This window comes from Myotis lucifugus, unplaced genomic scaffold (assembly GCF_000147115.1).
Source record: "Myotis lucifugus unplaced genomic scaffold, Myoluc2.0 scaffold_94, whole genome shotgun sequence".
In the NCBI taxonomy this organism is placed as follows: domain Eukaryota; kingdom Metazoa; phylum Chordata; class Mammalia; order Chiroptera; family Vespertilionidae; genus Myotis; species Myotis lucifugus.
In genome coordinates, this window is record NW_005871142.1 from 327,186 (window position 1) to 342,623 (window position 15,438).

At 40.5% G+C, this 15,438-nt stretch overlaps 1 protein-coding gene across 8 annotated transcripts in view; it reads right to left on the reverse strand.

Moving 5' to 3' along the window:
• Positions 1-4,334: 4,334 nt before the first annotated feature.
• NCOA1 (nuclear receptor coactivator 1) overlaps positions 4,335-15,438 on the reverse strand; it is a 115,607-nt gene continuing 104,503 nt past the window's right edge. For 3 of the 8 annotated variants that reach the window (XM_006091693.3, XM_023756436.1, XM_006091694.3), the window contains 3 exons: positions 14,240-14,423; positions 10,521-10,610; positions 4,585-6,930 (listed from right to left, as the gene is read on the reverse strand). In XM_006091693.3, the coding sequence (XP_006091755.1) occupies positions 6,760-6,930; positions 10,521-10,610; positions 14,240-14,423 (445 nt within the window). In that variant the 3' untranslated portion in view covers positions 4,585-6,759. Of the gene's footprint in view, positions 4,563-4,584; positions 6,931-7,015; positions 7,073-10,520; positions 10,611-14,239; positions 14,424-15,438 lie in introns of those variants that run through there. The other 5 variants (XR_002830013.1, XR_002830014.1, XM_006091697.3 and 2 more) reach the window with 5 other exon arrangements.

The window sequence follows — 15,438 nt, forward strand, 5'->3', positions numbered from 1 at the left end:
ATATATATATTTTTAAAAAGTGCTGTACAAACTAAGAGATTATTAGCACAAGAGTATTAACCTAGCCCTACCAGTTTGGCTCAGTGGATAGAGCGTCAGCCTGCGGACTCAAGGGTCCCAAATTCGATTCTGGTCAAGGGCATGTACCTTGGTTGCGGGCACATCCCCAGTAGGGAGTGTGCAGGAGGCAGCTGATCGATGTTTCTCTCTCATCGATGTTTCTAACTCTCTATCCCTCTCCCTTCCTCTATGTAAAAAATCAGTAAAATCTATTAAAAAAAAAAAAAAAGAGTATTAGCCTAGCCCATTGCCTGGCAGAGTAGAAAGAAAAGTTTCCCTTAACCGACTTAGAAACTCCACTATTAGAAAGGAAACAGATTCAGGCAAGCATCTGTACTTCCCATCAGTGTCCGTCCTGCAACAGTTCATCAAAACATGGAATAAACACCACCTTGGTCTAAGGTTTTGTGTTTTATTCTGTACTATAGGACCTCTGGGCATTGTCGTGGGAGGAAAACCTCATGGAACAGATATTCCTTTCTAACATTTTATTTTTTAAAATATTTTTATTGCTTTTAGCGAGGAAGGGAGAGGGATAGAAATGTTGATGAGAGATAAACATCGATTGGCGGCCTCCTGCAAACCCCTTACTGGGGATCGAGCCCACAACCTGGGCATGTGCCCTGACTGGGAATTGAACCGGGAATCTCTTGGTTCCTGGGTTGACGTTCAACCACGAGCAACACTGGCTGGGCCCTTTCTAATATTTTAATTCTTTTTATTTTTCTCAAGCCCATGTCTCAGCCTTGCTTTGGATACCTGTGGGAATTGCTTGGTTCTGTTGGTTGCACAAACTACCAAATTTCTGAGACAAGCACAAATAATTCGACCAGATCCCAAATCCAGGAGAGGAGAAAAATTCTTTGTCTGCAGAAGAATCAAGAGACGGAGAAAAGTGAATGCTTCTATGATCTGATCCAAGGAAACAAATTTCCTGCCTCACAAAAAAGGATCCTGTCAGTCATTTTATACCTGCCTCACACAGAACCCATTTTCCAAAATTCTTTTAAGCTAAGAGATGACACTGCAGCCTCATGGAACTCCCTTTTCATTTCCTGTTTAGATATGGACAGACTGCCTCTCCTAAAATTTTAGTGGGGCCTAGCTGGTGTGGTTCAGTGTTTGAGTGTCGACCGGTGAACCTGGAGGTCATGGTTCGATTCCTAGTCGGGGCACAATGCCTGGGTTGTGGACTTGATTCCCAGTAGGAGGCATGCAGGAGACTGCCGATTGATGATTCTCTCTCATCATGGATGTTTCTATCCCTCTCTTCCTCTCTCTCTAAAAACAATAAAAACATTTTTTAAAAATTGTAGTGGGACACCTTGCTGACCTTATCACAAAGCTCACCCCCATTTAGGCCTCCAAAGGGCAAGAGGCTCTGCCTGTCTTCAGAGAAGGGGCCAGGTCCTCTCTCCTCAGCCCTTGAGTTCTCATTCCTTTTCAAGGCCTGTTTTTGAAAGTTATTTCATGTAAGAAAATTGCCTAAGGTCACACAATAAGACTCTGAATTAGTCCTACATCATAATAGTGCAGGATAATGAATCCAGAATTTGGAATTGGAAGACTTGGTTTCAAGTCCCAATCCATTGGTAAAAAGTGTTTGCTATAACCTTTTAGAATTTTTCTTTATTTTTTAAAATATATTTTTATTGATTTCAGAGAGGAAGGGAGAGGGAGAGATAGAAACATCAATCATGAGAGAGAATCATGGATCGGCTGCCTCCTGCATGTCCCCTACTGGGGACTGAACCTACAACCTGGGCATGTGCCCTTGACCAGAATCGAGCCCAGGACCTTTCAGTCCACAGGCCGATGCTCTATCCACTGAGCCAAACCGGCTAGGGCTAGAGTTTTTCTTTTTACGAGAACTTTCTTAAAGGACTACAAAGGATTACATGAATGTACTGAAAAGCACCTTACAAATTGTTACAGTACAAATTTATTTTTCCTGAATGTTTCTAATATTGTTATCAACTACAATAGAGTATTGTTTAAAATATGTAAAAACCTATACTTCTGGATAGAGCTGGTAATGGAAGGTATCTCAGCTAGTGGCTGGCACAATTTCCAACTGAGGATCCCAAAGCCTAGTTCATGTTCCTCCTGGAGCTCTTAGCTGATTTCAATTACTTTTCAGTCTACCCGCTAACATCTTCCTATATAATAAAAGGCTAATATGCAAATAGACTGAATGGTGGAACAACCGAACCATCAGTCACTATGACGTGCACTGACCACCAGGGGGCGTGTGCGGAACATGGCGGGCATTGGCTGCTGCGGGATGGTAGAGCAGGTGAGTGGGGGCACCAGACCAAGGCGGGGCAACAGTTGCTGACATTGGGGTGAGCCTCTGGTGGTTACTGAAAATTCTTTGCTCCCGTGTGCTGCGGTCCTGCCTGGTACTTGCACCCATTGCCAGCGCCAGCCCCACTTGCACCCGCTGCCGGTCCCGATCACTCAGCGCCACCAGCAGGTGTGAGTGGTGGCTGCTGGCGACTTCTCCACCTCCCCCTGCTCCTAAGAGGTGATTGGGGCAGCAGCCGCTGCTCGCACCCGCTGATGGCACTGACCCCAATCGCTCCACACCGTCAGCAGGTGCAAGTGGGGCCGGGTGCCGTCAGCACGTGGGCAGCAGGAGCGGGGCTGCCAGCAGACAGGGGACAGGGGGCCGAAGTGGGAGGGGCCAGGCGGGGTTTCTGAGGATGGGCTGAGATCTGCCCCTGTGCCCACTGCAGCCTCTCGGCCCACGGTTCCTTTCAAGGTGCATGAAATTGTGCACTGAGCCCCTAGTAATTCTAATAAAATGGTTATGAAAACTCAGGAACACCAGTTAACAATTTAAAAACCCAGCTCTCCAGGGTCCCTTCCTCTGTCCAGGCCTCTGCATGTGCTGTTCCTCAGACTGTTCTTCACTAGCTACTTCCTCACCATCTGGCAAACCTCACTTCAAATGGCATTTCTTCCTCGAGGAAACCTTCCTGGACTCTACAGACAAGGTCTCACTAACGTAATCCAATTCTGATTATAAGCACAAAGTCGCCCCTGGTGAATATAAGCTCTGGGAAGGAAGGGTCCATGTCTGTCTGATCCTTCCCTGTCCCTACTACCTTGGATAAAGACAATAAAATGTATTAAATGAGTGGAAGAGGCCAGAGCTTTGTGTTTCTTTAATCATGTTAAGAGCTCTTATAGCAATAAAAATAAAAAATATAAAGAAAACTAATTTAGCCTTAGCTGGTTTGGCTCAGTAGACAGAGCATCGCCTTGCGAACTAAAAGGTCCCAGGCTTGATTCCTGTCAAGGGCACGTACCTCAGCTGCAGGCTGCTCCCCGGCCTGGGCGCTGGTTGGGGTACGTGCAGGAGGCAACTAATCGATGTGTTTCTCTCACATCGATATTTCTCTCTGTCTTTCCCTCTCTCTAAAAATCAATGGAAAAATATCCTCGGGTGAGGATTTTAAAAAAAGAACTAATTTAGCACTGGCAGAAAAGGTTCTGGATGGAGGAATGCTTCCTTTGGCAGTTTTCACCAATCAAAAGAATGTATGGATCTAACTCATCCAGATCTTTTTTAGAGACACGGGAATGGTCCAGGATCAAGCCTGCTCTGAATCCATCACTTTATTCAAGTGGAGCTGCCTTCTGGGAAGACCAGTTAGTCAGCCAGGAAATCAGCCCCACTTCTGTGTGAGCAGACAGGTGTCTTTCTTTTTCTTTGATTGTCAGGATCCAGAAGACAGTTTCTAGGTATGGAACCTATCTTAGGCAAAACCATAAAGATGAAGTTTCTCTGTGTCAACCTCACTGTTCCCTCAATTGTTTCTATTTGTTTTTCTAATGGCCTTCCCACAACCACTTTAGGATAAATTTAAATCAATGTTTAGCCTCATTGAAGAGAAGTATTTTTACCTTATCCCAACTTCGGGAAACAAAGGGTCTGTTCCCCATAAATACTTTCAGACAACAGCTACCAAATCTGTGTGTATCTGTGTATAGGAACATGTATAGGATATACATCCACCCCTGCCCTCTAATTGGTATCACACTTGCTTACCCTCCTTACCCACACACACTGAGCCAAGTATTAGTGGATTTAAGCTGCCTTAAACACACACAAATAAGAAACAGGGCCTGTCAGATTGAAAGGCTCCTCAAGTAAGATTCAACATCTGCATAATAAATGTTAGTATATAAAAGCCAATAGCAGCGAGAGATACGGTATCGTGTGACTCTGAAGTGCTGGGGGGACCAGATCGCCTGGGTAACAAACAGCTGGACCAGTGTGTTTAATCATCAGACAAATGGTCAAAGTCAGAATTTCCTCTAGGCCCACTGTCAGGACTTCACTTTGACCTTCTCAAATTTCACTGAGCTGGTTCGCATTAGGGTGACTTCCAGGATCTCTGGCTTCAGGGATTCTTTCTCTTATTATCCTTCAATTACCCATTAGTCATTTTGGGCTTTGGCAATTCCTGCAGGATGTAGGTTTCACTTCTTCCCTGTAAATGAAGAGGCAACCCATGAGGTTGTTAAACAAATTCTATTCAGCAGCTGGAAAAGTGCATTTCCTGTGGAATGACAGGAATTACATAGAAGCAAGCAATTTTATTTTCCTCAAATGTAGCAATAATTTCAATCTGTACATACATAAAACAAACAGTGCAATTATAAAACCTTGAAGGTGACATGCATACATTAAGGTGCAGTTGGGATGGAGGAGGATGTTAGCATCTCCAATTTTCCTTACCACTTTTTTTCTAGTCCTTATGCGAAAGTACTGAGTCAGGAAACTTCATCTGGAATGCTCAAGTTAAAGGTGAACTTCCTGAAGTCTGCAAGTCTAAATATCACAAACAGAACAGAGATGATATCCTAGGGCAGTTTGGTAGGGACTAGAGTAATATGGCTGGGCTTTCAAGCTGGGAATGAATGACATCGGGGATGCATTTTTCTGAAAAAGGAAAAGAGATAATGTTTGTAACTGAGTGTCCTATTTCTCTTTCATAGTTGCTACCCATGTGAGCCCTTCCGCCAATCTTTTGATTCGGTATTATACTTTTTGAATAGATGCTGTCCCAATGGAGTTGTTTGTAACTAGGGGTGGTGAGACGCAGAGAGAAGGACCTGGGAAAATGGCTTCTTCCTTGATGTCTGAGTCCAAGCTCCACTTCCACTGTGAGTTCTTATGGCCTTTTCTCTGCCACGGAAGCAGAGGTAGCTGGTGCGCAATGTCAGGTGCTGTCATCGTTCACAGGCCCAGGAGTGCAGGTAAAGGCGAGTGATGGGGGTCTACCTTTGCTTCTTCCACAAGACCTTTCTCAAGCTTTCCTGGCCTTGCAGCAGAACTTCTAGAACTAGAAAGTCAGTTCACTGGGTCCTTGACTCAGAGGCCAGGATGAGACAAGATGTGGCAGAGTGACAGGACACAAAGGGAAAACATGGTACCAGTTAGCCTCAGAGCAGAATAAATTCATATTTGCACTGATGAAAATTAAAATTCCCAAAGTCAATCTAAAAAAAGTAAGATTTCCTTTGAGTACTAATTTCTCTGTACAAGTAGCCTGTGCACTTCTGGTGACAATTCCTGACACTGCTCTCAAGGCAGATGATCCCAGCGAGACACTAGGGCAGTGCGAGCTCTAGCTCATCTGGAACGGCTCTTTCCGGCAGTTGGCATTTTGATTTGAACCCCAAAGTAAATCCATACATGGTATCACAGTTATTAAAATAATGAAATCTTACTAGCCAGATGTAACTGCAATTCAATCAATGTTATATTTCACACACAAATATAGAAAAATCAAGAGTATGATAATAAAGCCATAAAATTAAACAGAAGGAAATAAATTTCTACAAGAAATCAAATATATTTACAGGGAGATTTAAAGGGAAAAATAAGCTACTTGGATCATAAACTTAATTTTATTTTAAATAACTTTAGCTACTCCAGCTGTTAATACAATAAAAGCAGAAAGAACAGGCTGCCTTTTCCCAGATTTAATCAGAAAATTGTATCTACAATAATTGACAGAACTCGCTTCTTGTCCTTCACCCATCTCATCAAAAATTATTGCATTTTCCCCAAACTGTGTTTTTTGGATTCCTCTGAATACACTCATTTCGTCCTCATTCCTGGAGGCATCTTGGTTTAAATCCATCTTTAAAAAAGGGGTACATATGTGGAGGCAAAATATTCTCTTGAAGCCAACAGATACAGAGTTGCTAGAAGAAGCTGATTGTACACACAAGCTGCCTGGGGTCGGGAAGGGCTGTTGGTTAGAGACACGTGACAGCCTTTGGTGAGGGCACAGGCCCTTCTTCCTGGGCAGAGTCGGAGCTGAGCTGCGGAGCGAGCTCTGTCTTCCTGCGGAACTTGTCCTTTTGGTTCTCCTCCAAAGGCCTTCATCCAGATAAGAAGCCAATGACTGATTACAAAAATAAGAATAATTAAATTTGGCTCAAGAAATAGATTGTCCAACTGTTCTGCCTTGTTATTTTTCAATATCCAAGGCCTTTACAAAGAAACAAAAACATCTCTCAATCTCCCAACAAAAGTGAACTCCTTTTTTTTGCTCCAAATGCTACGACCTGAAGAATGGCTGCAGATTGAGATATCAAAAATCTCAGAAAAATATATAATATATTTGTATATCTCTGTATGTCTATTATTTAAATTTCACATTCCTTTAAAAGTGGTTATTCAGTCAGTAGCTGCTGAAGGAGGCTCTTCTGCTGGGCCTGGGGGGTCTGTGGTCCTGCCGTGGGTTTTTGAGTTCCCAGTGGACCAGGCTGGTTCAGGTAAGGGTCCCCGCCTACCAGATTCACTGTACACTGGACGTCAGCAAACACCTGAACCTGTTGCACCTGCTGGAACACAAATAAAAGATGTGTTTAGACAGAAAGGTCTGCCCCCCCGGCTTATGAGTGGGTACTACTTGAAGTGGAAACTCACTAGAGCATTCCTCTAGTCTGTAGTCACCACAGAGAAGAACTCTTCTGTCTTCTTGTCCTACAAAAAGAAAATCGCTGCACTCATTTTGCTCAGGGTTCTGGAAAGTTCACACTTTAAAAATAAAATAAAAATCGGAATGGTCAAGCCTCCTACAGGGTTGCCATCAATACTGAAAGTGAGCATTATTGCTAATATTGCCAAGATTGGGAAAAGCCCAGTTTCAGAGACTGGGTATCCAGTGGTGGGTTAAAAAAAACAACAACACGTTATTTGGAAAACTGGTTCAAAAGCATTCTACAGATAACTTTAGTAGGATAAAAAAAAATCTTTATGATGTTAGAAAATTAAGGACTTTAACCCAGTATTAGCAAAATACAACCACCACAACTCAGTAACAGGACATCAGAATTACTAAAGTTAATGTCCCGAAGTACCTAAATGTACTATTACATGTTTATTTATTGCCTTTAGAATTACAGCAAAATATTAGCAGAACAATTTTATATTTAACTTTTTTTCCTGATAATCCATTTAAACACATGAAGTAAAAATAACAGTAAATTACGAGAGGAGAACAGTGTGAATTTTCCCTTTAACTACTTTCAGTAATAATAGAACTATTCCTTTAAAATGTCTACAGTTGCACAGTTACAGCATTTTCTATTGGGAAAACAAAACCAGAAGTTAGTCTTTACCAATCAGTCTTATTAAAAAGTCATTTGTAGAACTGATAAAGGCCAATATCACACTGTAAATGTTCCCGACCAAGAATCGAAAGGCCTTCTCGGTCATCTAAGTACATCTAACTGTCTCAAGCTTTTAGCCAACTTGAGCCTCGTGTTTAATAGGTTCCTGAAGTATTTTAGATTAATGGTACATTTCCTGGCCATTTGTCACTAATTCATGCCAATTACATTCAGCTTTTTGAAAAAAATTTTATCCTAATTGAACAAAAGTTGTTTTCCATCAACCTTCACTGGCCAAATGTCAAATGTCTCAGTGATCCAGTTGCCGTATCAGCCCCTGGTCCTCTCGATCCAGCGACACCTCCAGTCTACTCTCCTTCAGCTAAAGTCGGCATCCCTGAGCTTTTCTAGTGCCTGATGAATGAACTCTACTTAGAATAGCCTCAGTTCTCTCCTTGGCCTCTCTCTCCTCATCCTCCTCTTTCCCCACTTTCCCAAATTTTGCTTCTTGCCTCCACATGCTTCCATTTGTTGTTTTCTTTTGGGCTCTGCCTTGTGTATCTAAAATATACCAACTGTCTGAATCTATTCTCTAGCTGCCTCTCTGTCCTCCCTCACCTTCGTTCTCCCTAACTCCTCACTCCTACTTTTCCTTCTAGAGCTCCCCCTGGCCTTGCTCTCTTCCCATGTCAACAATCTCCCTACCAGCCCTCTTCTTGCATCTCTTTTCTGTGTTCCTTTCCTGTTCTCTCCTGTCTTGCCTCCTCCTCATCCCAGCACTCCACAAGCTGAGCAGAGCTCCCTTAGACCAGCCCTCCAAGGACTTCTAGTGCTGCCACACCTTCACAGACAGGCGAGGCCAGACGCAAAGAGAGCTTCAGGTTTACCAGGTCAAGGGCTGGTGTGGGAACCGAGTCCCAGCCTCTTAAGCTTTCCCAGAATCGTTTTTACTTCAAGTCTTGATTGTTTTGTTTGACCTATTTTGTTGAGCTGCCCAGTGTAAGTCTCCATAGGTGTGAGACTTTAAAAAACTTCTAGTGAATGAAGACTTCATCTTCCCCATCACAGAATCCCCTCTTCAGCCCCACAGGACTCAGATCCTTTTCCCTAATGGACACAGCCTCCTAACTGATCTTGCTCCTCCAGAGCTGCTGCCCAGGCTCCTTCTCTCCCCTCCCCGCCTCCACATGAAGCCTAGACTAGCACTTGGGTCACTGCTTCCTCTCAGGATCACGTCTGCAGGACTGCATCCATATCCCTAAGTTTAGCATTCATGGCCCCTGGAAGTTTGCCCCAATACATTCTACCAATTTTAATTCCTATGAATTCTTATTGCAAACCCTCTGCCTTCCTTCAGTGAATTTGGTTTCCCAGCACTATGCTAAGATATACCACTGTCTCCCTGTCTCCGGACCCTCCACTTCCAATCCCCTAGACTTCCAAGTTTACCCCACCATAGCTTCCAACAACTAGCCCGAAGACCTTTCTCCTTCAGTTGGTCTGGCAAACTATCCCTCAAGGCCCAGTTCAGTCCCATCTCCTATGGAAATGCTCATCTAACCATCTCAGCAATTTTTACTATTTTTTAAAAAAACACTCACGTCTCTTGTTACTTGTAACGAAAATTTGAGTGACAATTTATGTGTACAGTCTATGTGTTTTGTCTTTCAGCAGGCCCTCAGTGGTGTAGCAGAAAGAGCATCAACTTTAGTGTTAGAAAGACCTGGGTTTGAACCACAGCTCTGCCACTTTCTGGCTTTGTGAATTGTGCATATAATCAAACCTCCTCAGGTTGTTTCTTCATCTGTGGGAAAAAAGGGAATACTACTCCTTCCTGGGGGTAAAGTGAAGCTTACAGGAGGTAATGCATAGTGCCCAGCACAGTGCCTGGCAAACCATGAGCATTTATTTCATAGATCTAACTTTGTTTCCTCCCTTCTTCACATAATTCATCAAAAGGGCAAAGATGTCTCACGTTTCTTTGTATCGCCACATTAAGCATAATGCTGGTAAATTTTTTTAAACTACTTATTAAGAGACTAAATACTAAACCAAAGTTACCTAGCGAATTAAAACCTCCAACATTTCCAAATGTAGGTCAATATAAAAAAGTGGCCACCCATGCTTTTTTTTTTTGCTTTTTTAAAATTTATTTTTATTTTTTTCCACTAAGCTATTACAAATGTGTTTGTTTTAAAACAAACTTCTAATAAGGAGGCAGAGTACACAGCAAACATTTTGTTTTACTTGAATTTACTGAGATCTTTTGAGGTATTTTGACTACATATGAATTTGAGCACTGTGTTTATTTACAACAGTGGTTCTCAACCTTCTGGCCCTTTGAATACAGTTCCTCATGTTGTGACCCAACCATAAAATTATTTTCGTTGCTACTTCATAACTGTAGTGTTGCTACTGTTATGAATCGTAATGTAAATATCTGATATGCAGGATGGTCTTAGGCGACCTCTGTGAAAGGGTCATTCGACCGCCAAAGGGGTCGCAACCCACAGGTTGAGAACCGCTGATTTACAAAATAGTAATTAGTAGCCACATTAAATTAAACCTTATGAAAGTTTATCTCAACAATTTAACCCTCTCAACAATCCTATAAGCAGGTATGTTGTTAGTCTATTGGTTACACAGCAGCTCAGGAGGTTCTCTAACATGCCCAAGATGACACAGCTAAGAAGAGTAGGGCCCGGACTCACACCCAGGTCTGACTCCCAAGGTCATCCTCTTAACCACAATGCTGCACAAAGTTTCGTGCGTCTCTAGAGTGCCTCTGGCAGCTTAGGGCTCAGAATTTTCTTACTGACCTGGGTTCCATCTGCTTCTGTTTTAAGAAGGTCAGTCGATGAAAGCTGGTTGCAGTAGAGGCCTGTGTGTCTCAGTGCCGAATCACTGATCTATTAGAGACAAGTACAAGACCAAATTACAAGATAGTTGTTTAAGTTGAAGCTCAAATTCTTCAATGAAAAACAATCTCACTGACAGAAAAGTAACAGGACAGCAGACATACAGAGCTTAGCGATCGTCTATGCTGTTAGAAGTTAGGACAGTGGTCCCCTTTGTAGGGGTGGAGAGTGATGTGGAAGGGAGAGGAGGAGAACCTCTGGGTGCTGGCAATGTTGACCTGGCTGGCAGTTATAACCGTGTGCTCAGTTTGTGACAATTTATCTAGTTGTATGCTTTTTCTATATTCTTATATATGATACTTCAATTAAAAGTTAATTGCAAAAGACTTCCACTTCCAGTCAAGATTCAGTAACAGGGATCAGATTTATCCTCTGCCTGAATCAATTAAAAAATTGGACAACATATATAAAATGAAGACACTCAAGACAGTGGACAAAGACAATGAAAGAAAGTTACTCCTAAGAGTTGGGAAACAACTGAGGCGAGTCCTGTGATGACCCCAGCCTACTGCCTAGACTGAAGTTCCAGGCTTAGCGTGGGGACAGGGAACCCAGGCAGAGCCTGGCAGACTTCCTGAGTTGAGAAGAGGCAGCTGGAAGTCTGAGATGGCCAAGGCAGCTGGAATTCACAGGGTGGAATATCTGATGAGAGAGCTACACAGAGAGAAAGTTCTGAAGATCTGCAGATCCCCTCGAGACTACAGCTTAGAACTGATCAGCTAATAGGTGTCAGGGAACTACCCAAAGAAGAGAAAAGATTCATCTGAAAAGATTTTCATGGAATAATTCCCAAAGATCACAAAGATATGGGAATATGTCTTGAACCCACTAGCCAGAGTGGAAAACATTATAATTCATGTATTATCAAGTAGGATTTGCCTCAATACTAGGGTAAAATTAGCCCTATAATACACATAGCTGTGGTCACCAAAGAAAAAAGCAGGACCTGAAAATGATCAAACTGTTTTCAAGTAACTTAACCACTTCCAAAAACAAAGCTCAAGAATATTTATAGGAATATTAACAAGGTACAATTCATGTCTAGCATCCAATAAAAAATGACCAGGCATGCAAAGTAGCAGAATAATATGACCTATAATGAAAAATAAAGTCAACCAATTGAAACCAACCCCAAAATGATGCATATGATAGAATTGATAGGTGAGAATATTAAGACAGTTATTATAATAATCAGATTCCATATGTTCAAGAAGAGAGAGAAAAGTACTGAACATGTTAGAGATATGCAAGATACAAAAAAAGTCCACACTGAACTTCTAGAGATGGAGAGCAATGCCAGAGATGAGAAATATATTTATAAAATGAACAGGTCGGACACTGTAGAAGAAAAGATTCAGTGAACTTGAAGCTATAACAACACAAATGATCCAAAGTGAAACACAGAGAGAAAAAAATGGCTGGCCTCACACCACTCCCCAAACCTCCAATCCCCCAGACCCAGAGAACCAGTGAGCTGTGGGATAACTCCCAGAGGCCTACTACATGTGTAACTGGAGTCTTTGAAGGCAGGGTGGAGGGCTGGTAGACAGGCAAAATATTGGAAGAAATAATGTCCAACATTTTTCCAAATTTTATGAAAACTACACATTCATAAATCAAGAAGCTCACTGAAGCCCAACCAGGCACAAGAACCATGAATAAAATCACGTTAAAGACTATCATGATCAAATTGCTTAAAACCAGGAATAAAGTGAATGAATAATCTTAAAAGCAGCCTTAAGGGGGAAAAATCAACATGTACAGAAGAATGAAGACAAAATGACAGCGGTTATCTTGTCAGAAATACTGAGCAACATCTTTAAAGTACTAAAAGCTAAAACTGCCAACCCAGAACTCAGGGAAAATAATTTTCAAAGATGAAGGTGAAACAAAAAGTTCTCACACATATAAAAGCTGAAAGAATTCATCACCTGCAAACCTACACTATAAAAAGTGTTAAATAAAGACCTTCAGGCAGAAGGAATTTGATACCAGATGGAAATTTGGATCTACACAAAGGAATGAAGAACACTAGAAATAACTACATGGGTAAATATAAAAGAATTCTTATTTAAATTTTTAGAAAATATACTTGACTGTTTAAAGTAAAAGCACTAACAATATTTTGTGGGGTATGTAGGCATAATGTATGTGACAATAGCATAGGAGGGGAGAAATGGAAATAAACTTTTGTGAAGTTCTTATATTATACATGAGGTCATGAAGTATCACGTTAAGGCAGATGATGATAAGGTAAAGATAAATATATATATATATAGCCAACAAAGGAGATAAAATGAATTTAAATATTTAATTAAATGTTTAAAAAGGCAAGAGATGGACTAAAAAAGAATAAAAGTGAGACTTAAATCCAACCATATCAATAATCATATTAAATGTAAATGGGCTAACCACTTCAATGAAAAGGCAGAGAATATAAAATTGAATAAAAAAAGCAAAACTCACCACATAAAAAATACACTTTAAATGTATGTTCTTTAACCTAATGCATTATATTTTTTATTATTTTGTTTTAATCTACTGTAAATAGTGAATAATTCTAATAACTGAATAAAAACAAGATAACAAGGACGAGAAACAATCCTATTTAGTTCTTTTATTTTGCTATAAAATATGGATCACTAAGTTGTTGTTTTTTCTCCCTGCTAACTTCATTAGGCTTACTACATAATACATGGGGAGTAGGGATTTTAAAAAAATTAGTATCAGAAAGGAATTCTATAGAAAAGGTAATCAGTGTTTACATATTTTTTAAGATTTGTTGTAAATTATGGCTACATGGTCAAAGCCTACTTATCATAGTCTACTTTGTAGCTGCCGATAATGAGAATAGTAACCAATGATCTTCTTAAATATCACTTTGAATTTAGTAATTCTCTTTTTAAAAATCTTCAGGAGGCTCCAGGATAAACTCTAAACATTTAGATGGCCTGCAATACCTCTAAAATGCCTATCACATTTATTCTGCTCTAAATATAACATAAAATATCCCTTTAACATTCATTAAGCTTCTCAACCTCTATTCCTGCCTAGATCATGCTGTGACAACAAGACTTAAATGCTCTTTTCTATTCTCTTTCCTTAGACAAATTTTCCATGTAGTTTTTCCTAACAGGGATGTTGTTCCTTTACACTCTCAGTAGTCAGTTGTATATACCCTTCATCTGACATAATATGTATGGTTCTAGGGGGGTCCATCCCTTCACAGCTGTTTTGTCCTATTATTCAACTGATCCTTTGTTCATGTTGTTTAACCCTAGCTTGTTAATATTATCTCCTATACAGCTATCTTTGCACATAGCAAGTACTAAAATGTTCAGAACATACAGGGGTAAATTCCAAGCCAATGCATTTTATGTACTTTTTATAATAAACCTAAAACACTAAAATCTCCTGAGACTAAAATCTTACAAGGTCAGTCAAAATTTCCATTGAATATCTTAAGGGATAGCAATTATCAAAAAGATAGAGGGGAAGAATAAAGAAACGGGTTATTTTGATGAGTAACTATAAATACACCCGACTTTCCTTAGAATAATAATTTGTGGTGTGGTATGGTGTGGTGTGCGTGTAGCAAGTGTGCCAGTTGTGCCGCTTACCTGCTCAGGGCACACAGTATTCATTCCTGGCATCTGCAAAGAGCTCATCTGCATCTGGCCCATCATTGGGTTCATATTCTGAACATTGGTGTTTCCACCCGCCATGGACACAGTGATGCTCATGTTGTTGTACACTCCTGGCTGTGCGGGCGCGGGCTGGTTCTGGACGGCTTGACTGAATACACTGTTAACTCAAAAACAATCCCAATTACATCCACTGATCATGAACATGGAATGTGACTGGACTTTGTTTCTTAATTACTAGACAGAATTCTAAAGAAAATACTTTACATTCTTAAGTTATACATAGGCTTTATCTTATTACAATATGTAAGGATTGAGTATAATTCAGATGCATTCTCAACTCTGCCCAAGGGGTTTAATCACTAAAAAGAGCTCATTTTAAGTTACAGTCATCTGGCCTAGTATTAGCGTTGATAAGCTCCAATTAACTGAATAATTAAGAAAGGAAGTTTTTCACATAAGTAAATCTTCCAGATAACTGAAGTTTACCCATTTAACCATCAAAATCATTCTAAGATCATAAATGTTAAGCCAGTTTCTATTAGTAGATAGAATAGAGCTTGAAACTTTATATGTGAACCCCCAAAATTCTATGTGATACAGATCTACACATCTAAAGGAAAATATATGAATTGTATGTCTTTTATAAGTTCTACAAAACACCAAATGTTTTATGATTATCTGTCAATTGTTAAACAATAAGCTGCAAAGAGCTTATTGTAAAATGCTACCTGGTTTAATGTTAATTATGGAAAATTTTATTTAAAAGAATATTTACCCTATCAATGGCTTATCTATTCCTTGCTAGCTCTTGGGAGGGAAGCAGGATAGCTTTGGCAGATTAAGGTAATACTGAAATTAACAGGCTGAGAAACAGGCTATTCATCATGTCTGAAGAAAAGTAGTAAATATTCCCCAGGTAATCATAAAACACCAATGCTCAAAGGAAATTATATGCCTAGGAAATGGTCAATAATGCATCTGTAAACCACTAATGTCTGCACAATTATGTGTAATGTGTATGCTTGTGAGGCAGTGTCCCCACAACTGAGTGAGAAGACAAAACCCATGAGGCTGCTGCTCACTTTCCAACGAGAACATTTCTGCCTTAGACAACGCTCATTTGTCAACCAATAGATCAATCACCACTGTGAGGCTCGGGGCTTATGTAAGCT